Genomic DNA, 25,535 nt, shown 5'->3' with positions numbered 1-25,535 from the left:
TGGATAAATATGAACAAATATATTAAATTCTTACCTATTAAAGTTGGACATCTGTCAACGGTAAAGCTGTTCCATAATATTTTAGGGTGGTACGATGTATCATAGGCTTCGATTGTATCTACATCACCATGTGTTAATATTACAATTAAAAGACTACTGTAATTGGTATAATTTTTTTCTGAATCTAAAAGTAGTACAGTTAGGACTAAAAATTTTAGATTAGAATAGTTTTGAATTAGATTAGATTTTTAAATGTTTGATATAATTTCTAGTATTAGTATATCATGATGGTCAACCATCGTGAAATTGAATCAAAACAATAATCTAACGACTCTGAAAACAGTATTTAAAATTTTGCAAGTATATAGATTGTCAAAAGTGAAAGGCTTAAACTGAACAGATTTATATTTTACTTAAAAAATATTTTATTTTACCGAAATAAATATGGATACAGAAGGTTTAAATATATTCTAACATAACCCAATCCTATATCTAGATGTGTCATTCATCACACAATTCGATTTTAGAATAGCTACGTGTCCTCGTTCCCTTGGGCTGTGCCGTAGCAATCATTTATAGCACTTATTCATAATTCCTTTCTTTATCTATTGTAGCCGAAATAGAGAATGTGAAATATTTTCAAGATACATAAAAAATAGGTATATTATAACAAATATGAAAAAAATCATTAGCTGAATAATGTAAATAATGCTGATGTTTAATGTAAATATACTGAATTATTTATACTTTGTTATTAAATTCCTCAATATTATTTAATATAAAAATATATATCATTTCTTTACAAACATTTGTTTTGTTTCTGTACAGTGTTATAAACATAATAATACAATACAATACATTCTACATATTACTTAATATACTTCTACTATTTTGCAGTAAAATTAAAATTAAAAATTAACGCTAACAGAGCTATCAGAAGACTGAAAACCTTCGACAGTTTACTGGCAAAAATAAATAATAATAAAATTATTAATAATAAGAAGAAATAAGGATATATTTGCTCATGTGAAGAACCGAAACGTTTCGTTATATTTAATATATTCTTTGATCTATCCTGTGCTTAATCTTATTAGGGGGATAGGACTATAGAGAAGGCGTGTATATAATATGGCCAGACCACCATTAAGAATGCTAAATTGGGGGAATTATGTAAAATAATAACATATAGTTTATCCAAAGTTGCTGGGAACATACGTCATCAATATATTTATTGCATTGCCTACCGCAATTTGTGAATTCGTTTTAAAATCAGACAATATTTTTCTTTTTATCTTATTGTAGTAAAAAAAAGGTACAATGCTGTCTGATAAGTTGAAAAACGTAAACGAATCAGCCTACCAAAGTCATCCAGTGAAAAAAATTCTTCAAAATAATAGCGATCAGAGGTAATATACCGGCAAACGTTGTCTTAACGCTTTGCTTGTTTTGATACATTTCAAATCACTGTTTACTATTAATCTGATTAAAAATGCCGATGCGAGAGAAAATAGATTGCCTCTCTAATCAGTTACTTCGAACAGGAACGAGAATGGAGGCATTGAAACATTTTTAGCGCGTTGCAGCTGCAGTGAATATTAGTGCAGACACGGTCACTGAAATATCTCAAAAAATGAAAAACATTATTTTGGATTCACCGAAAAGAAATCTTACTCATATGAAGCGGGCGATGAAACAAGCTCAGTTTGATGTTAGTACTATTAGAGATCAAATATATGATAAGCATAAGAACAGTGAGTAATTTTTTCAATTAAAACATAAATTAATTAATACAATTATTTCAGAGGAAACTGCTACTCTGAAAAGTATAGAAGGGGTGTAATGTAGTAAAATCACAAAACTTATTATTTCAATTTGTATATTTAGATTACACATGAATATTTCCGAATGGGACCAATATACTCATGGGAAGACGATAATAAAAATAGTGTTAAGACAACTAACGTTGAAAATGGTATACGTTGGAATAACAAATTGAGAAACATAGCTTAATTATTAATTATTAATTACACAACAAACAAACGTTCGATAGATTGGAAATGAACAGCTTAGTTATTCGCTTGAGTGAAACTTTGTAATGTATACGATAGTTGTAGGAAATCATACTCTAGAGTGTGAAGGATTTAACTCCAATAGATATGTGTGCAATTATTCAGAATATACATGAGTGGTAAAACAGATAGATCAGAAGAAATTAAAAATACAGTGTTATCAATATGACTTGACAAGGAAACACACCATCGAAGGAAACAAGAACTAAACGTAAAACGGTAAATATGCTCTATGATGAAAGTAAAATACATTACTTGGATATACAATTGTTAATTAAGTGAATTAGGCCTCCAGCGGGATACCACTGGTAATAAAAATATGTAAATATAGTTGTAAATATAAAAAAAAAACAACTCTAACCTATCAATTATTGTGGGTGTATAACTGTAGTTTAAATTATTCTATAATATATGCATTAGATATTCTATAATAGTAAAATAAACTATATATATATATATATATATATATATATATATATATATATATATATATATATATTTGAAAACATGTTTGTTTCTTTATTTTATTTTAATTAGAATTTTGTTATGTGAAAACGCCAAACTGAACTAAAACTCTGAGTTGATACGGCAACATTGTGTTTTGATGTCATAAATTCAGATGACGTATGTTCACACCAACTTTGAATAGATTATATATCCAAAGAAACACTGAACATACGACATCAAGATGTATTGCCTATTGCAGTCTGTAAATTCGTTTTAAAACCAGACAATATTTTACTTTTCATTTTATTCAGGCTAAAACGAGATACAATGCTGATACGTTCGAACATGTAACCGACTCAGCCTACAATAGTCGATTGGTTGTCAAAAGTCTGTCAAAAATCGGTAAACGTTTTCAAAAATTCACTTCTTAATGGTTCTTAATACTCTGGTTGATGCCGAGGCCAAACACATATTCAGTCAGAAACAAATTGCATCTTTAATCAATAACTTTGACTAGGAACGAGGTAATGGGGACCCATTCTCACCAGCAGAATGCGTTAACGATGTAAGTGTTTGATTCTATTAAATATTAACCTGTTAGTGTTTTCATTGGGAATATTTTATTAATTATTGTATTTCAGCTGCACTGAATATTAGGGCACAATAACTAAAATATCCTAAAATTAATGAAAAACCATATAATTTTGGATTTATTTTAAAGAAAGTATTAAATTACATTGAGTTAGTTCTATTCAAGATTAGATATATGAAATGTATTAAAATAGTGAATAGTTTTTTTGTTAGTTTGGAAAGCATCCATATCCATAGTAAACTTAGGAATATGCAGCTTTTTGAGAGATATAAGTCATCAATTCAAACAAAATAATCCATGAATAGACATTGCTTTTAAATGAATATAAATTTTCAAAGCATATAATAAAATTAACGGAGACGTGTTATTTCAATTTGTTTACAGAAGTGTGTATTTCAAAATGGAACATTAGGCCACCCTTGGTAAGACGCTAATAAAAAGAGTTCTTTCAACTCAACAACAGGTTGATGGAAGAAGGTAAAAGTTAGAATCAAATTTGATTAGGTTTTATAATAATTTTATAATAAATTATAATATATTTCAATAATTAATTGCATATATATATATATATATATATATATATATATATATATATATATATATATATATTGTTCTTCATACTAGAAACTCGAATCCAACAAAAAAATCCTAATAAGTGATTGGCTGTAATTAAGGATTGGCTTGCATATTTTGAAGATACCATAATAAATAGTGAAATACTTCAAATTTTCCGTTGGTAAATATAACTTAAATGTTTAATTATGTCTTGTGTAATTTAATTTTTTAGGCCTGAAAAAAGATACACAGTAGATTAGATAGCTGAATGATACAGCTACAGAGTGTAAGGTGTTCCTCACTATGGCTGCATATTCATTCAAATCTAATTATTATGGGATGTAGCAAAGGATTACTAGAGTAGATATGCAGGCCGAGAAGGATTTACAGGCAAGAACTGTTTGGATATGTGGAAAGGATTGTCTACACTAACACTCCTCTGTTTGGGTGAACTCCATCAAATACCCAGAAGAAGAAATTGACAAACGGTGGAATTGTGAACTAGTGTTTGAGTGGATTAACAGCTTGACTTGAATACTGGCTCCGAATGTGACATTTAATGAAGAAAACTTTCCGCATGTAGGATTATGATTCAGTGCTGAAAAGACAGGATGATGCAAGTGGAAACATCTCAAGGTGAGTATATAATTAATAATGGATATACCCTTGAGGCATGACGAATTTTATATTGTGGAATAACGGTCTATATAATACCAGAAATATAATCCTAGATGTTGAACAGGGGCGGGGTGCCAACAGCGCCAACTAGAACACGATAACGAATAGCAGGCAACCCCGAGGCGTTTATCTGGGAGATTATTGAAGGGTATTTTCGTTATATCATATTATTTACCCTACAATCGGTGACCCCGACGTGATCGAAGTACCTAATAGGTAAAGCAGCTCAATATAAGCCACTCGACAGGTTCTTGATACGTGCATGGAAAGATAGCACGAGAAATGGAACCCATCACATATCACATGGCCGACATTATCCCACGAGACTAACCTGATGGACAAAAATTACAGAAGCCCACTATGCGTTACACCAACACATGAACACACTTGAACACGAACGCACCAAGACGAACGACATTCTGCTACAACTTCGATGGCAGCTGATAACGTAAAACTTTTCGCTCAGGTTGGGACCCCCATCTCATAAAGCATCTCCCTAGGCCATTCACTGCGTAATTGCGGGTTTGCTCCAGAACCTGCACCACTTAGAGGTATGGTCCACGGCTGCTCCATTAGGAGGGGAGTGATATAACGACCGCTACAACCCTTTAGGCTACCACGCATTCACCTACATCAAAGTCTAAGGTTGGCAACGCTGGTGAATTGGTACCATACGGTTCCCAGCTATGAAAGACTATCACGACGACGTCATGCTCTCTTTGCTTTTCTCTACCCCCTTGTAACAGTACTGTTTACACGTACTTCCTTTACCTAACCTAATATATTGTCAGTTCTCCCGTCGGCCATCATTCAATATGGCAATAAACAAGTTTTTAATCAAAGAGTGTTTTCAGTTCCCGTGTGAATTCCTTCTACAAAATAGTAGTGAGTATTCGGACAAACAATCGCATCGAGAGCCCCACATTCCGACCGACCGACCGACCGGACGAATATTCCTACAGATAACTGTAGAAAATCGTATTGAGTGTGCAAGAATTATGTGTGTAATTACGTATGAAACGTATAAAAATAAAATATATCAACTGGATGTATAATTATTAATTAGGTAGGTTAAGCTTCCAGATTATATTATAGGTGATTTAGAAAAGATTTCAATGAAAATATAATAAAATGGCTCTAGTCTAGAAACTATTGTGGCTGTCTAATTAACTGTAGTTTATAAAATTCTATAATATATGCATTGTTACTATAATGTTAAAATAAATTATCTTTCATAACATTTTTGTTTCATTATTTTACTTATATTAGAATGTTGTTGTGATCAAGCCGGCAAACAAACTGGCTAGCCCTACAAAACCTAAAACAGCCTTCCACGTTTAAAGTCGCCATCAAACCTACAGTGATCAACTCGGTAACTCAAATGATAACCCAGCTGATCACTACTACAATCCAGGTACCGATTAATGAAACCCCTTTTACTGCAGTAAACAACCCGCCATCCACTTCTGCAAACAATTCACCTCAAAAGTCCCAGTGTAAACACCGATAATAATAAAGTGTCAGACCTACAGTTTAATAATAATAATATGCAATAAAAGTTTGTGCCAACTATCATCTGATCTCACCCCAGTTTTTTTTTAACATAGGGCGCGATAATAGAAATAAACAAAGAAACCTAATCTTACCAACAAATTTACTAACTGAGACACATTTAGATTTAAAATGCAGGAACAAATCAGGAAAATTACCCCATTGAATATAAGGCATTGATAAAAGAAAGACGAAACGCTAAAATAACATGGCAGATAACTTGAAATGCTACAGAAAAAGACAATATTTAATACAATTAGTTGTCAGACAAATCAATAGGTTAAAGAATATAGCAGAGTTGCTTTGAAAAATATGTAATCAAATAAAACACGGCACAAATAGTAGTTGCTATGGTTCTGGTTGGTAGAGTACTCCCTATTAAAAATGATGAATGGCTCGAAACAACGATGAAAAAGCTTAATTATTCGCAGAACATTTAGCTATTATATTCCAACCGAATGATATAGAATCTATAATATTAGATACAAAACCTGTTTATTACTCCGATGTAGTTATAAATCTGATTTCTCAAGAGGAAGTTGTCACAAAAATTAAAAACAATTTAAATCTTAAAATGGCTCTAGGAATTGATGATATGATGAGCTACTATCAAAAGCAATCATCATGTTGACATGCATATTTAATGTCTGTTTGAGAGTGAAGCATGTCCCGGAATGTTGTAAGGTCGCTCGAATAAGTGTGCTTAAAAAACCTCACAAATTGACACAACAAGTTGAATATCACAGGCCTATTTCACTGCTACCTGCGATATCAAAATCATTATAAGAACTGCTCTTAAAATCTGAAGTCACTAGTTGACAATCGACCAAGAACAGAGAGTAACAGCGGTTGTTAAAAAGCATTGGAAGAAAATATTTACTGTCCTGTAACGTTCCAGGACGTCTCGCAAGCTTTTATCCGGATATGGCATTTATAATATAATGTATAAACTGAGGATATTTCTACCTCGGAATTACTTTCGACTGCTGGAATCATATTTTTTCAAAGAATAATATTTCGTAGAGTCTCGCATGAAGGGGCATTCTTAACACTTACAATCATGGCAAAGATATATGCCTGCGGCCATAGAAAAAGTAAAAGTACCAGTTAACAAAATTTACAAATGGACTAGAGACTGGGAAATTCAGCTTAATAGCTACAAATCTATCCATATTGATTTTGCATTGCGGTGAAATAACAAAAACCATCACTTGACGGATACCTGATTCTTTCCGTAGATTCAGCTGAATACCTCGGCATTCATCTCAATGGTAGACATGTCAGACAAGATTCAGAGCCGATTAGACTCAAAGTCAACCAAGTGTATTGGTGAATCTAGAGATATTCTCAACTCAACTCTCTCAAATTCTACGATTAATTACCAATGCGTATCGCTACGAAACCAACGAAGAGCTGCACGATGACCTTTAAATGAAATGAATATACAAGTGATCTAAGATTTCGCATTAAAACATGAAATAAAATTCCTAATTGAGAGCAATATTTAAGCATTATAGCTACACAGAACAACACTGAGAAAATCAGAAGATTGAAGTAATAATGATATAATTGCTTGAAATAAACTCTGAATGTCAAATAATAGATATTATAGATTTAATTAAACATCACATTACATCTATATTAATAACTTAATAAAATTCACTTATATTAACATCATGGAAAAAACATATTTTAAAACATAAGAATTGTTTAATTTGTTAAAATGTGTTATTTTCAATGTTTGACACATATTTGTTCATATATGTATTATATGCTTCAGGTATTTTCTATTTAATGATAATTACATATTCTATAGACTATTAACAATATAGTTAATTTGAAAAATTATTGGTTTAAACTTTTTTTATTATAACTATTAACTGAGAGACACTTAGAGTTATAATTAACAAACATATCAGTTTAAATGTAAGACACAAAAATATCTTGAGTAGCAAACCTGAAACATAATTGAACAAATTCAATGTGCTGCAACATCAAGAGAAAAATCAGAATATTAGGTAAATTATTCCTTTGAAATTAGGTAATTGATAAAAGAAAGACGGAAAACTAAAAGTGTATTACTGAACAGACAAAGCAAACGGTTAAAGAACATAAACAGAGTTGCTTTGAAAAATATATAATTGAGTGAATCCCGACAGAAAACAAAGACTACTTGATTTGGAATGTAAATGGGAGATTTAAAAGACCAATTGTCAGAGTACGGTCTATTATAAAATAATCGAAATGGATGGATTCGACGCAACGAAGAGAAAGGTTAATTGTACGCGCAACATTTAGCTAATGTATTCCAACCGAATGATGTAGAATCTACAATAGATATAAAACCGTTTTTCACTCCGATGTAGTCGTAAATCTGATTTCTAAAATGCAAGTTGTCAGAGAAGTTGACAATAACTTCAATCCTAAAGAGGCTTAATTAATTGATGATACTATTAGTGGCCACGAAGAAATCATCACATTGATGACATATTGAATGCCTGTTTGAGATTGAAGCATGTTCCAGAACGTTTTAAGGTTGCTCGAATAATTATGTTTAAGAAACCTGACAAACCGACGGTTGGATCTTACAGACCTATTTCACTGCCAGATACAATATCAAAATTACTTGAGAAACTGCTCTTAAAATCTAAAATCATCACTCGACAATCGACTAAGAGCACAAAGGAACAGCTCTTGTTAAAATTCGAAGAAAATATATACTACCCCGCAATATTCCGGGACGCCTAACAACTTTTTAGCCGAATATGACATTTAGGATTAATGTATAAACAGCAAATTGCTACCGCGGAATTACTGTCGACTGCTGGATCATATGTCAATTGGATTCGTAATTGGAACATTTGCCGATGACATAGTTATCATGGGAAAAGATAATATCTCCGCTTAAGGTTGTAGAAAAAGTACGAGTACAGTTAACAAAATTTACAAATGGACTAAAGACAATGTTAAATATAGCTTAATAGTTCCAAATCTGTCAATGTTAATTTTGCTTGACGGATACCCGATTCCTCCAACAGAATCAGCTAAATATATTGTCATCCATCTCATATTAATTGCAAACAGCATATTAGACAAAAATCAAAACACATTACACTCAAAATCAAACAAATTTACTGGTGATTCGGAAAATACTCTCAATTCAACTCTTTTAAGTTTTACGATCAATTCAACGAAAAGCTGCACTATGATCTCGAAATCAATTGTATATACGAAGTCATCCAATATTTCGCCTTAAAACATGAAATAATGTTATTAAATCAGAGCAAAGTTTAAACATTACAGCTACATGCAGGATAACACGCAAGAAATCATAAGTTTGAAGCGATCTAAAACCCCCGAAATTGTTTGGTGTATAGGCTTATGTTTAACTTTAATTTAAGTTATTTATTTTTATTTTTATTTGAAAAATACGTACTGATATATTAATACCGTACTCGTCTAGCTTGTCTATTAATGTAAATACAACAGAACAATAGTAATTAATTAATTTGTAATTTAAAATTGTACTAAGCATATCTAAATTAAGATGTAATTAATAAAAAATGGTTATATTCTTAACAAATAGCATATATAAAATTGCTTGCGATAAACTTTGAGACAATAAATGTTAACAAATGGAGCCCCCCTTTTTTTAACTCTCTTTTTTCATCAAACAAACAAAAAACATAGAAAATAGATCCCTTATTTGTTTAATAGATCCTTTATTTGTTAATTGTTAAATATTTATCTGTGAGTTGGGAAAGTGATATTCCAACCAAAAATTTTAAATACTGATTAAAACTACCGGCCACTGCTATCAAATCGAGATTAGAATATATAATGAAATATAATGAATATAATGATATTAAACATTACAGTTAATCTCTCGGCATTAGACTTTTAATACTTCAGCATGATTTATATTTCAGACAAATAGTTATAGTAGGTATAGAAGGTATTATTTATTAGAAATATTTTGTAGCGTATTGCAGTTGCACTAATACTAGTATAGGGCACTGTGACCAAAATCTCTCAAAAAGAGAAACAGTATAATGGATTTACTAAAGAGAAATCTTTCAAAAACGATGACCTTATTGTTGACTCTATATAATTTATAGAATGCACAAACAAGGAGATTCCTTCGAAATAAACAGAATTTAATACAATTATTTCAGCAGAAATTGTTAGTCTGGAAAATATACATAGAAAACTTATTATACAGCTCTTTGGGAAACTTTAGTCATTTTATACAACCATTCATAGCACTTCATACACTGTAACGTAAAGGATTTAATGGAACTTCCAGGCATTTTAAAAGCATATAATAAATTCAAGGAAGGTTTGTTATGTCAAATGATGCTTCCAGACAACACGTTTATATGGAGAATATTCCAAAAAGAAACATTGGGCCACTCTTGGCAAGATGATAATAAAAAAATTGTAAAGACAACAAAAGTTCATGGAAAAACTTAAACTTAGAGTAACATTTGATTAAGTTTTATACCTGGAGTAGAGTTTTACTCCCGGTCTAAGATCGACAATCATGGAGAAATGAACATGTGTTTACTCTGGTTTGAAAATCAGCCGTTAAAGAACTTCAGGAACCATGAGTTATTGTTATGGATAATGAACTATACCATAGAGCACTAGTAAAAAATATTTAAACAAGTTCATCGACAAATGTATTTAAGGAATGGCTTTCAAAACATAAATCAAGTTTTATTGCTAAATAAAATAATTGATACGAAATAATTGGTATCTTCCTTTCTAAAGAGTGAGCTATTTCAAACTGTTACTCGGAAAAATAATTAATTGTATTTTATGTAATTTACTTTTTTAGAAATATGCATGAAAAGAGAAACAGAGTAGATCAGATGGCTGAACAATATCATGTATCATGAAGTATCCTGTTTAGGTGTAAACTATATATTTAAAGACGAAATGGTGAAAATTAAATTTCAAAGACTCACATATTCAGAAAGTATTAAATAATCTAATAAATAAATGTAAAAAAGACTCACATTGTGTTATGTAGGTTTCGATTTCATCTTTTGTTAGATCAGTATGTACTTTCACCTCGAACTGCAAATATTTTAAACACTTTTTTAGTTTGGTGACATCCTCATCCGTTCCTTGCCGCTTTGTGTTTCCATTCAGAAATTCGTAATGGTTAAATATCACAGCAAAACCTTTTTTTGGATACGTCATATTATAGTATCTTGAACCTACTCCATTGATGAATGTCCTGTAATAGAAAATATAAAAATGCTCATATACTATAATAGCAAATAATTACGAATCTGTTTGTCGATAAGACAAGCGGGCTTATAAAACGAATGTTGCGACGCAAATTTATTATGAATGGTTGGGACAGCCCTGTAGAATGTAAGTTACGCTAATTGTAGAATTATTTCGGTTCTATTGTTACAGGGTCTTTTTTTTATTAGACCTTTTATCTGAAGTTTTTAACATTTATGACATGGAAAAGAATTATGACCTGATAAAAAACATAACGTTCGTAGTATATTGAACGCCTGGTAAATATAGACAGGCAAAATATAGCAAGAACAGACGTGTTCAACAAGGATGATTCCCATCGGCTCGTTGTCGAGTGTTTAGGATAACGCGGGTTTAAGCCGAGGATAGACGAAACATGTCGGATGTTAGACCTGGTAGAGAACTCTTTATGGCGCCTAATCATAAATATATCAAGAAGACCCGAAATCGTGGAATTGGGAATTCCTTAAGAGTCCGAAACGCACATGTTTCATCAGCGAGAGAAGTTCCTAGCAGGAAGAATGTTTCCCACCCCGATATTCTCAGCGAATCGGGGTATAGAAAATTGTTTCTTGGACCAGCTTTGTCCACCACCACCAAGAACCCGAGGGAGGAGCTTCAGCGATAGAACACTGTCCATCCACAACGAGAAGACAGTCTGACAGTAATTTGCATGAATACCGAGCAAAAGAGTGTAATTGAAAATGAGAAGAATAAAGTATTTCTGAGACAAAGTATTGAATTGTTTGGAGAAGAAGAAACTATTGAATTGAATGAAGAAGAAAGAATTGAATGAGCATTAATTGAAGAAACATTAAAGAAATTATTGTATTAATTGAAGTATTATTGAACGCATAGAATTCCTGTCTATATTAGCCAATCTACAATTTTCGTTAATAGTAAGTACAAGCATGTATATATATTCTTTATTATCAATTAAATAACTCGTCTTTCGGTATTAATTTACTCAAGGAAGAGAGAAAGTAAATTGTATTTAATTTACAACCTTGTTTTCTCTTCCGCATCTCAAGAAGGAACAACCACAGAAAAGGAAAATAACGAAAATATTTTAATTATTAATGAACCCTCGGTTATAAAGGTACGACTATAAAAAGTGAATAATACATAAACAGTTCCATGATTTGTTATTTATTCTTTATTGTCTTAATTATTAAAGGTAATGGTAAAGAGCTTCATATTAATTTTGATGAATTTTTGGAGAAAATTGAAATAATGATATAAAATGAAAAGTATGAGGGAGTTAATAAATCAAAAAACGTATGTAATTTCTCTTTTATTTAATAAAATTTCTATTAACAATCTTATATTTATTCTATTAAAAATGACAACATACCTTTCATACCACTATATATGGCCATATGTTAATTTTTAGATATACATTGAATCGTAACAAATATGACCATTTTCATATTTCATGTTGTTTGGTGGTAATTTCTTCTGATTGATAATAAATAATTTTCAATAAACTAATTTAAAAAATAACGTAAACCTATATTCCAGTCTACTCAGTCTGCTGCAATATGGCGTAGCATTAGGGCACTTCTCACTGAAACAACTAATCATTCTGAAAATTGGATCAGGAGTATGCGCAAAAAATGCCGATTATTATGGTGAGAGATTATTATAGAGAGATTATTAGAAATATATTTATTTTAAAATTAAAAGTGGGATTATTAAGATTTTAACAGATATAAATACATAAAATTTCAAAATTCACCATTTTAAGTCAAAGACCTAGCAGAAGCGCTACGGAACATTGACGTCGATCACCCTTTCTTAACCATCATTTCCGCAATTCAACTGTTAAACTTTTTAGCGTGCTTCAATTTTATTGGGATTATTTGTCTTATATTTCACACTTAACAATGGATTTATGTAACTAACAGAAAGAAGAGATAACTGAAAATTTTGTACAGGGATTTTTAAAGGAGAATAACTTAAATTTGTTCACAATCGATTCGTCTACAATGACGTTTTGTGTGACCGTAACTTTTATTGAATTGAAGAGAGTGAGTATTCCAGACATACTAACAATGAAATGTGGTAAGATATTAAAGAATATTAAGTAAAAATACGAGCAGTATAACACTTGGCAATAATATCAAAAAATACATGTAATAACTTTAAAGAGTAGCCAATAATAACAAAGTTGCCACTTGGGAACTGTGGAGATTGCCAAGAATGTCTAAATCAGCATTGTTTCGACGGCAAACCTACTGAAACATTTTATGATTATAATGTGTGTTGATTCGTACATTATCTATATTTAGGTAGGTATAACACACACACCAGGCTGTAAAAGCTTGATAAAATCACATTATTAAATCAAATATATTCCTTACCCTGAACGTGCTAAAGTATAACCCATCTAACTATTTGATAGACATAAAACCAGATATTTTATATTGACCTTTCGTAATCTACCGATAATAGTATTTGATTGAGACTTGTTGAAGACTGGAACTCATGTTTCTTGTATTTTTACAATATATGGTTAGTAGTGAACAATAGTGAATATTCAGAGAGTTCAATTGGAAGCCCATTTTTTCTGTCTAGTTGGCTTTCTAATCTTGTAGAAACATATACTGACTTCATGTACAATTGTAGGATTAAACCAGTCGCACTATATTCAATATAATTTTGTATATTATTTGAAAACCGAAAAAAGAAAAATAAATATTAGGGGCAACAAATTTGGCCTGAAACCTCAAATGTTATCAACAGTGTTATTTACCTCCAAAATACGTTAATTACACTTTAGACATAAAGGTATTTAAAATAGTAAATACTTAAATTAGAATGATGCTATTGCTCTGAATAAATTACCGATGTTCAAACTGTACTGATTGGTTTCCGTCTTGTAATATTTTTTTGCTTTGGAGCGAAAATACACAACTTGTTTATTAAAAATATAAAAAATTATTAAAATAGTGTATAAATAATACTTGTATCCGTACAAACCGTTCAGTGAGACAGAAACAACTACGTCACGTGCCGATTTGAAGCGTTTAAGAGCGCACATCTAAAATTTCAATATATAAAGCATCAGTTATTCTTTGAAATCGTTTTTTTTTAATAACTTTTATTAGGGGTGAAGTAAATAGGTCATGATATTCTCATAAAGTAATTTTTTAAAAATAGTTATCTAGCGTATTCTCAATAACAGGTCAATTGAAAAGTCCCCGGCCTACCATAGTAAAACACATTTCACATTTTTTGGTAAAGTTAGTTTTTTATTCAACATAATTTCCTTCAAGGGTGATACACTGATTATAACGACCCTCCAACTTTTCGATAACATTTTGAAATACGATTGGTCCTTTGCTTCAAAATAGGGCTCAGCTTCAGCGATCACCCCTTCATTCGAAGAAAATTTCTTCCCAGCGAGCATTCTTCGAATCTTCGAGATCTGAGAATAGGAAATAGCCACTGGGGGCCAGTCCTGGAGAATCCTGTGGATGAGGAAGCAATTCGAAGCCCAGTTCATGGATTTTTGCCATCGTTTTCACTGACTTGTGACACAGTGCATTGTCTTGGTGAAGCAGCACTTTCTTTTTCTTCAAATGCGGCCGTTTTTCGGCGATTTCGTCCTTCAAACGGTCCAATAACGCTATGTAATGCTCGCTGTTGATGGTCCTTCCTTTTTCAACGTAGTTAATGAGAATTATTCCATACGCATCCCAAAATACAGACGCCATAAACTTGCCAGCCGCCTGTTGTATTTTCCCATGCTTTGGAGCGGGTTCATCCTGTGCAGTCCACTTCGGATGACTGTCAATTGGACTTCGGAGTAAAATAATGGAGCGATGTTTCATCCATTGTCACATATTGATGCAAAAATTCGGGTTTATTACGCTTCATCATCTTCAAACACTGCTCCGAATCATCAACTAGTCGTTGTTTTTGGTCAAATGTGAGCTCGCGCGGCACCCACTTTGAACAGAGCTTTCTCATACCGAAATATTCGTGAATGATATGATGTACACGTTCAGTTGATATCATTAGAGTGTCTGCTATTTCATTCAATTTCAATTTACGTTCATTCAAAATCATTTTGTGGATTTTTTTAGGCATAAAACCACCTAGGCAGTTAACTTTCGGAAATATTCCTTAATGTAGTTTAGTGGAATTTGGACAGAAGCTTGTTGTTCTGGTTATGCGATCACCAAAGGTACACTGAAATTGCTTAGTTGTGGTCGACTGCAATTTAACTAACACTTTAGAATAACGGTATGAGGATTGGACAATTAGAACATATAGAGGCATGGAGATAAATCAAATTGGAGCATTTGATAATTTATTAATGAATAATTTTTACGAAATGTGTTAAAACGCCATCCTTATAGAATTTGCGAAAAAAATTAATGGTTTAAATATTGAAACGAAACAAAAACGTCGTTTTCAAAAATTTTTATACTTCATACTGATTTTTGTTGTTCTTAGTTTGTTATCTCACCCGTGTCTTTGACGATATAAATGTTAGTATTTAAATTCTAAACGTGGTTCTATATTACAACTAGAAACATGCATCACGGAATGAATCCGGATCGATATATCTGGAAAAAAACCATAATAAACTTTTAAAATTAAGTATGGTATTTTTTTTGAAAAAATTATGAGAAATATTGGTCAACAAAAATTTTGATATATCGATATTTAATCGACATTCGTATCCGTAATAGTCTATTTTAACTCAATGATATGAATACATTTACCTGTCTATAACTCATCGGGCCAATAAATTAGTATTTTGTCGAATAAAGGCCTCTTTTAAAATAAGTATGACGTAATTACCCTAGTAACTTAACAGCAAGGAGGTTGATATACCATCTGGTTGATGATAACAGGTTGATGCCATCTCATCAGAACAGTAGCTAGAAATTGCCCAATTAGTACAAGCCATTATAGTGTCGAAACCTTCCATAAGTTGTGATGTCATTCAGACTATGGATTAATCTCTAGTGGAATGGCAACTAACCTAAAAATGACTTGGAGGTAAGTCCTAGCATTATGATTATTAAGACTGATCAGTCCCTCAATGTCATTGTGGCATAGTTACTATTGTGAATGGTAACCATTCAGGAGAATGTGGGAGGAATTTCGTAAAGATATTATATTTACTTTTAAAATAGTTTCGTGGAACATACTGTTTTCACGCACTTATGATACGCACTGTTTTCAATATATTGCGAGCTTACTTATAAATATTACTAATAAATATCCATAAAAATGCCTTCAAAATGAAACCATAAATAATGAGTAACTACTAATATTACTCTATGATCACCTATAATCATTAGACGTTTTTGATCATTTCACAATAACTTAACTAAATAAAATGTCAAGAAAATCGCTTCGTTGTCAAGGGTATGCTAATCTTAACCTGAAGATCAACCTTTATTGTTAAAATAATATATAACATATTAGCGTTTTTTCTTTAGATTATATCAAACTATATATAAGTTTGAGCAACATAATGGACAAAATCATGAGAAGAAAGAAAATATCAGTAAGATTAAAATCCAACTAGTTTGAAGATTATGGTATGAATGTCTTATAACACTCCTATATTTACGCATCTTTAGTATAATATATGATTTCTGAATACAATATTTACAATTTTGTAATGACTACAAAATAATCTTAAATCATCACAAGATATATTTAGCCTCAAGAAAATAGGTTGTATTAGCGTATATGAAAATTTTACTATAAGATTGGCATAAAAAAATTATAAATTAAATGAATTACTTCTATTTGGTGGCGCAAAATTCATAATATATATGACGAGGATAGAAACAGAGATTCTATTAGAGAGGCACAAATTTATATTTGCTACAAGATGTAGTAAAGACGGTGCATATTTGAAATTTTCACTATGGCCTAATAAATCTATAAATTATATATATTACCTCTATAAGGTGGCACAAAATTCATAATTTATTTGTTGAGGATAGAAACAGAGGTTTTATCGATGGGTACGAATTTATATTTGCTACATGGTGTAGAGAAAACAGTGTATATGTGAAAATTTGACTACTAGATAGAAATAGTAAAACAATACGTTAAATATATTAGCTCTATTTGGAGACACAAAACAGTGTATATGTGAAAATTTCACTACTAGATAGATATAGTAAAACAATACGTTAAATATATTAGCTCTATTTGGAGACACAAAACTCACCAATTCATTTGACGGAGCTAGAAACAGGGATTATATAGACAGGTACGAATTCATACTTGATACATGTTGTATGTTATGGTAATATTTTTGGGCTTGATCTTTTTGGCTAATAACCTTATAACTAGAAAGGATAGGAAGAAAGCTGAAAATGAATGATTGAGTACTGTGTGGTTAACAGCCGTTCATTTTTACTGATGTATATATGTTGATAATTTTTGATGTATGTTATGATAATAAGTTTTTATTGATGTATTTAATACATTTTAATATACTTGTACTATTCTGTGAATTGCATAAAATTAGTAGTATCATTGCATTATATTGCTTCAACCTTATTTTTGATTGCCATATTTTTTTTCAAAGTAACTTGGTAATTTGGGTAGAAACAGTATCATTTCGAATATCTTCAAAGGCAAACTGGCGGACGAAAATACCGGCGATACTCAAATATACTTTTACGGTAATTATAAGTCCAGACGGGAGAATGACCACTTCTATCCCTTTGGTCTTTTCTTCAGGAGAGAGGTATTATATCCTGCTACCACTCGCCTATCTTTTCTTTGAATAAATCTGTGTTTTTAAATATATTAATGGGTTCTATATTCTAAATCTTTTCCCATAAATATGTATATAAAATGAATTGCTGTTCGTTAGTGTCATTAGAACACAATAACCACTTGACCAATTTAGCTCAATTTGGTTTTGAAATATTTTTGGAAGTCTAGCGAAAGTTTATATAGTGCGTAGTGAAAGTTGAATAATATGGAATAATTGCAAGAAAATAGAAAGAACAATAATTATGTTCTTCGATACATTTGTCACTGTCATCGATAGGATCGACATTTTTGTTGGTTATCAAATATTTATGTATGCACTCGGAAATTCAATTTGTGACATATATATTAAATATATTAAATATTTATTAAATACTATTATCAAACCGAATACTATCAATAAATAAGAATGTTTAATCTTTTAAACATTGAAGATAATTTCTCGGTATTGCTGTTCGCAATTCGTTTAATACTTTATCACTACTTATATTTGATAAAAATATAGGTTTTTTTTTAATAGATACATCAATACGATAACGTAAAAATGAAGTGAAAAATAACGACATATCATTAGTGTCTATTCAAAATAGCAGTCACGTCATTAATATGCGCCTGTCGCAAATTATAAATCCGTTTTAGCTGCAGACAATATTTTCCTTCACATTATATTCTATTTAAAAAGAGATAGACAGGCGTCTGACAAGTTCGAACATCTAACGGAATGAGCCATACAGACTATATTTAAAAATATAATTGTTATTTTGAGCAAGGATGTCGTTTGGAGCTATATTTTTAAAAGTTATTAAACCCAAACAGCATCAATTTTATTTATAGTGGGAATGTTAGCTGTCAAATAATGTTAGTTAATGAATAAAGTTAATGTTATAATACATCTTTTTCAATGACCTGGAAGAGGTATTAACATATACCAAAATTTAATGATAACAAGAACCGAGATGAAAATGATTCTTGTTGTGTTGGAAGTAGTCAATTCATTAATGAGGTTTGTCCATCAAGAATAGTAGCAAAAATTGTTACAACTGGTAATAGCTAAATTTTTAGTAATGATTTAAATCTTATTTAATAGGTAACATGTAGCTAGAATTTATTGTGAAGTTGAATAATGTATGATACAAAGAATCAGAGAAGAAGAAATTAGAGAGGGTTTTAATAAGATGTAAGAACAGTGTACAGTGATACTATGATATAATTAAATTTGCCAACAAAAGTAGACCTGGATCAAATAAACAAAATATAAAACTATCAACTAGACTCTAATGATCTAATGACAAGGAAAATATAGTGCAATATTATATAAGAGTATAGGTAAATAAATTATTGTTTTGTAAAAATAATAATGCATTGTCTGACATTTTTTTCAGCTTAAAAGTAAAATAATTCATTCATTTTAGGTTAGTAAATGTCTTTAGTGGTCAATTCATTAATGGGTTTGCGGATCAAGAATAGTAGCGATCATAGTTGATCATATTTGGAGGTTTTTAGGAGAATTACACTGCTTTCATACATAGTGGTAGCTTCTTCGTTTAGTTTTAACTATATTGTTAATGTTTATTTATATGGTTCTTGGAGCTCTTGTTAATTTTTGAAATATTTACATTAATTTAAATATGGTGTTTTTATAAGATTAGAAAGGCATATAGAAATTATTTTTATTATTTCATTTTATTCAATAATTCTTTAAATTAAATGTGTTATTTCAAAAAAATTTCAATGTCAACACTAAATCAATTATTTAACAAATTTGTGTATATTTATTTATAAAAAATAATGATGTGTAATCTGATTTTTTATGAAAATAGGATGGCTGAAACATTTTCTTCAACAACAATTTAGTCAAAATGTTGAAAATAGCATGGGATTGGATGCCATCTGATTTGAGTCATGATATTGACAATTGCTATTGCCTGGGAAATTTTGTAAGATTTATGTAGATAATACGAAGTTTACCTGGTCATTTAGTAGTTCATAAAAAATCATTTCTTATAATATTGAATATACTATAAAACTTATCAATAATTAAATTGCTTTAAAATTTAATTCTGATTAAACTCTAGTGATTATAACGTGCATATTTGGAATAACCACTTAAAATAAAATAAGATGGCGTACCTCTGATAAAACTGTATATCCGGGTGTATTGCTAGTTAAAATATATAAGATTATGTAGTTTCAATGGACGTTTGACTTTCACAGAGTAAAGACGGTCAGTGAAACAAAACAAAAGTGTAACACTTGTGTCACAAATGCGGCATTAAAAAAAAGGCTAACAATAACATTTTAAAGACTGGGATTAAAATAAAAAGTCAAAGTGCGTTCGGAAAAAAAGGCCAGTACAGTAGAATATAAATGCAAAATGCCATAAAAGGTTAATGGTCGAAAACTCAACATCTGGACAAAAAATGCAGCGTAGGACAATTTGATACATATAAATAACAGTATTATTTCAACAATACCTAAAAAAATATGAAGAACACTGCACAAAAAACAGATAAAATGGAAATATCGACATCAGGCGTATCACATATTGCAGTTTTCAATACAGAGGAGACAACTAGAACCCCGAACAAACAGGCACTCTACAATTCATGGAGGAACGAAAAGTCGGCGCGGGAGAGTCTTGAAATTGTATTAAACAATATGCAAAAACAAATAAATGCCCTCCAGCTACAACTAAGTATACAAAGCTCTGAGGGCAATGACAAAACAACGATAAACCATCAAGCCAACAAAAGCAGTTCAACTGTTACATATGAACAGATGAAGAAGAATTGCAGCAAGAAGTAGGCTGCATAAGGGTTAAAAATAATAAAGGAAAGGAAATAATTCCCCCGAATTTTCACCGCAGCAATTAAAAATAAAACAAAACAATAAACAAAATAAAGAAATTAGAATGCCCAGGCCACCCCCAATTATCGTAAGTAACGTTACCGAATTTGACTTGCTTTACGAAACACTGAGGTACAACTATATAGTATTTAAAGCAACGGAACTAAACAATGGGAAAATAAAATAGAACGCCGAAAGTCGTAGAACAATCACGATAATAATAGATTGTCTAGAGTTACAGAAACCGGAATGGTACACTTATGAAGACAAACAAACCAGAGACATCAAAGTTATGACAAGAGAGCTTCCATGAGCAGCTAAAACTGAAAATATTATCGCAGAACTAAACCAAAATGGGCTTAAATGCTTAAATGAGACAAATATTTAAAAAAAAAGAAGACCAAAAATAACAAAGGAGAAATTTTAGTCCACAAGAGGCCATTACCCTTATTTATGTTAGCCATTGAACATGATACGGACACAAAAATCATTTTTTTGTATTAAAAGAAATTTAGGGGTCGAAATAAAAATCGAAACTCTTAAAAAACCGAAATTAATACCGCAATGTAAAAGATGCCAATTGCATGAATACACACAGAAATTTTGCAGAAGAGAACCTAGATGTGTAAAATGTTGTAGCAAACAAATCACCACAGAGTGTAGAAAACCCAAAGAAGCTAAGGCGAAATGTGCAAATTGTAATGAAGCGCATCCGGCAAGTTATAGAGAATGTGTAGTTTGCTAAGTTATAGAGAATGTGTAGTTTGCTAAAACACTTCAAGAGAGGAGAGAAACAACCGAAAAAATATATCCAAGTTAATGGTGAAATAACTTAAGAAGGATATTAAAGGATATACATTTTATCATACCATACATCCAGTTAACACCACAAGAGGAGGAAGTGTAATAATAATAAAAAAGAACATTTCCCACCATCAAGAAACTTGGCTCAGTACAGCAGAAAATCAGGTAAAAGCAGTAACTTTTAAATCAGGCAGATACAGGGCTATAACAGCCGAAATTTATTGTCCTCCAAGATACAATCAAAAAAAGAAAAATTATTTGAATGTCCTGAGCAACCTGGGAGAAAAAATTATAATTGGAGGTGATTTCAATGCTAAAAATACAAGATGGGGATCCAGAATGACAACAACAAAAGGCAATGACCTGCATAAAGCAGCTACTGAACTAAGATGTAGTTACATGTCAACTAGAAAAAAAACTTATTGGCCTACTGATCAAGAGAAAACCCCAGACCTGTTAGATTTCATCATAGTAAGAAACATAACATCCAATTATATAAAAGTCGAAGAAAAATTTGAGCTAAGTTCAGATTATACGCCAGAGATTCTGACCTTGAGCGAAAATATAATAAGAAAAGAAAGAAACCCAACATTAACAAACAAGAGAAGAGACTGGGAAAGATTTGCTGAAGAATTGAACAAAGGAATTCAACTAAATGTACCCCTCAAGACGCCTGAACAATTAAATTTTGAAGCAGAAATTCGTAGTAGTTATTCAACAAGCTGCTTGGAATAATACTCCAGAAATTAAGAGTACAACTAAAGGAATTAATTATGCAAAAGAAGTGAAGGAAATGGTAGCTGAAAAACGTAAATTACGAAAAAATGGCAACAAAACAGAACACATGAAAATAAAAATAGTTTAAACAATATAACCCAAAGACTGAAAGGGAAAATACTGGAAATTAAAAACAAAACCATAAATGACAAACTCAGAAATTTAAGAGATGATAAAGAAACTGATTATTCATTCTGGAAAGCCAAAAACTATTTAAAGCGCTCATGTCTACACAGTCCACCCATAAGAGACTTATGTGGGAATTGGACAAGTGACAATCACCAAAAAACAGAAGCATTTGTTGAATATCTAGAAAAAACTTTCAAACCAAACAAAACTAATATTGAATATAATTTGCAGGACATAGAAGCTCAAAATTCGATGATTGAATTAGTCACGCCGAAAGAGCTAACCCAAGTGATTAAAACTGACATTAACCCCAGGAAATCACCAGGCTATGATTTAATAACAAGAGAATTACTGCAAAAACTACCAAGAAAAGGAATTATAAAACTCATCAATTTGATTAATTCAGCACTTAGATCAAAACGGGTCTCAGGCATTTGGAAGATGGCGGAAATTATAATGATCCTAAAACCTGGGAAGTCACCAAACGAAATTAAAGCCTATATACCTATAACATTGCTGCCAGTAATATCTAAGGTTTTTGAAAAACTCCTGTTGAATAGAATAAAAGCGATCATAGAGAGAAAAAACCTAATACTAACACACCAGTTTGGATTTATTAACAATCATTCAACAATTTATCAGATCCACAGAATATCAGATGTTATTGAAAAAGCCTACGAAAGTAAAACATTATGCTTAGCTATATTCTTAGATGTAGCCCAAGCCTTATGTAGGGTTAGGCATGAAGGCCTTGTTCATAAACTACAGAAAATGTTACCAGTTGAATTATGGGGATGTTCTGCAATTTTTTCAGAACTAAATCCTGAGAGTTATTGTGGGCGCACCCAAATACTATAAGACTGATTACCTACATCGAGACCTTCAGATACCCACAGTCAGTCAAGAAATCAAAAGAATTGCAAGGGAGATGGGGAATGACTCCATTCTCATGAGAATATTGAAGTATTACAGCTTTTGGATACCACTAGAACAGGACACAGACTCAAAAGAATCAACCCATCTGACCTTGTGTAGTGTTGAGTAGTGAGGTGCACATAATAAAAAATACATCAGTGACATGTATAAACATTATTTCACCAGAAATAGGGCCGATATGTCCTCCAAGTTATATACCTAGATTTAAGTTATCACAAAGACAAATTGTAGGTTAGACGGAAACGACTAGTAACAATGTAATAATTAAATCATAAAAAAAATTCAATAACTCTGGCCAAGCTTTCAGAGCGAAAGTACCCATTCTAAAATTAAAAGAAAATAAAGAACGGGTATTCAATTTTAATTTTTTTTGTATTCGTTTGAATTTCAGTTATGGTATATAAAGACTTTTGCACTTGTATTTTACTGAAAATCTATTTTATTTTTTTGGAAAGGAGTGGTGACTAGTTGAAAATCTGTACTGAGGGTTTAAGACTATTCTAGCATAAACAGACAGTTGAGTTTTAATATGAACACACTACCTCGTTCTTCTCTAATACACGGAGTAATCGTATCGTAGCGAAGGCTATATCCGTTGAGAGATATAACTGATACCGTAGATTATGTAATGCTGGTTACAGCCCTGACTATCTCGGTTATTTGTTTTAAGACTACCTGAATGGTGATCGAGTGAGATCGCTATGGTCTGTTTTTTTAACAGATAAACACCCTCAGGGTCGCTTTGTATCGCCGTTTAACAACTCGCCTCTTCTTCTCGCCGTAAAATAAAACGGGTTTTCGAGTTTTTCAAATTTATACTTTCTGTGAGTTAAATACTTTCCCATTTCATAATTTATATAGATTGAAAACAGACCGTATCCCACCTGTAGTTGAATATTGGTTTAAATTGTATTATTATTAAAATGCTTATTGAAATATAACAGTTAAAATTCTACATATTAGAAATATGTGTTAAGCATCTTCAAAATTACCTTGTACTTAAATTTGATTTCATTTATTATTGCAATATATTATATTAAAACTATAACATACCTTGGAGGGCTAAGACAGTCCCACTCATCATCATTGGCAATTTGTTTATTATAAACCTTCTCATTATCGTCCATTTCATTTTCCTGGTCAGGGTCATTTGAAACTTTCAAAAACCTACCAAATTCGCTATTTTCTTTCTCCATATTAAATAACTTTGTTTATGATTTGTACAATAAAGATAAATAACAAAAATTGTTTTGCCACAAATATAATTTAAGAGGCAAACATTCAAAACGCGACCTGCCGTAGATTAATCTACGAAAGCGGCAACACGATATTTATTTTAGCGATTTTGATATTTTTTCGATTAGATTATATGAGAATTGTAAAACAGTGCTGCCACGGTATAAAATTGATATAATACAAAGCCGGTGTTTTTCTCTCTCGCCAATATATTTTAGTTTTAACTATGTGTTTAAGTAATATATTTTTTAATAACAGTAATATTTAATATGCAGTAATAAATAATGTATGCAATGGCTATCAATTTCTGTATTCGAATTGCTCATAAAATACTTTTTTTTTAAATAATTCAAAAATTATTAGAGGTTAATTATTAAGGTTCTGCGGTTTTTATTGAAAATATTTTTAGCGTGTTGCAGCTGCACTGAATATTAGTCACTGGAATATATATATAGTCACTGAAATATCTAAAAAAATTAAAAATATAATTTTAGATTCATCGAAAGGAGACCGTCCTTATACTTGGGGGTGACGATCAACATAAGTTTGATATTTGCTTTATCAGGGTAAAAATATATGACATGTATAAAGACTGTAAGTAGTTTCTTGAACATAAACTTAATTTAAAACCATTATTTCAGAGGAAACTGTTAGTCTGAAAAATATCCATAGAAATCTTAGAGATATGTAGCTCTTTGGGGGATGTAGAACATCCTTTCATAAACTATTAGGGAAGATAGGATTTAAATGGTGTAAAGGTAACTTACGAAGAGGTCTAATGGAACTTCCAGGCATTGCTTGAAGAGAATGCAATTTTTAAATTTATATAGTAAAGTCAAGGAAGACTCCAATATGCTCATTTAAGCCATGGATAT

At 31.1% G+C, this 25,535-nt stretch overlaps 1 protein-coding gene across 3 annotated transcripts in view; it reads right to left on the bottom strand.

The window, feature by feature from the left end:
* The window catches only part of LOC143191064 (caspase-1), a 32,799-nt gene extending 8,069 nt beyond the window's left edge, over positions 1-24,730 (bottom strand). Inside the window, exons 1-3 of one of the 3 annotated variants that reach the window (XM_076395758.1) lie at positions 24,478-24,730; positions 10,914-11,137; positions 35-205 (exon numbers count right to left, since the gene is read on the bottom strand). In XM_076395758.1, coding sequence (XP_076251873.1) covers positions 35-205; positions 10,914-11,137; positions 24,478-24,620 — 538 coding nt within the window. In that variant the 5' untranslated portion in view covers positions 24,621-24,730. The remainder of the gene's footprint in view (positions 1-34; positions 206-10,913; positions 11,138-24,477) is intronic. The other 2 variants (XM_076395759.1, XM_076395761.1) reach the window with 2 other exon arrangements.
* Positions 24,731-25,535: the final 805 nt, after the last annotated feature.

The sequence above is a fragment of the Rhynchophorus ferrugineus genome, unplaced genomic scaffold, assembly GCF_030347505.1.
Source record: "Rhynchophorus ferrugineus isolate W39M unplaced genomic scaffold, kcgeb_rfMv2 rfM2, whole genome shotgun sequence".
NCBI classification, from domain to species: Eukaryota; Metazoa; Arthropoda; class Insecta; order Coleoptera; family Curculionidae; genus Rhynchophorus; species Rhynchophorus ferrugineus.
The sequence above is the reverse complement of the archived record's forward strand: the minus strand, read 5'-3'. Positions and strand labels throughout refer to the sequence as shown.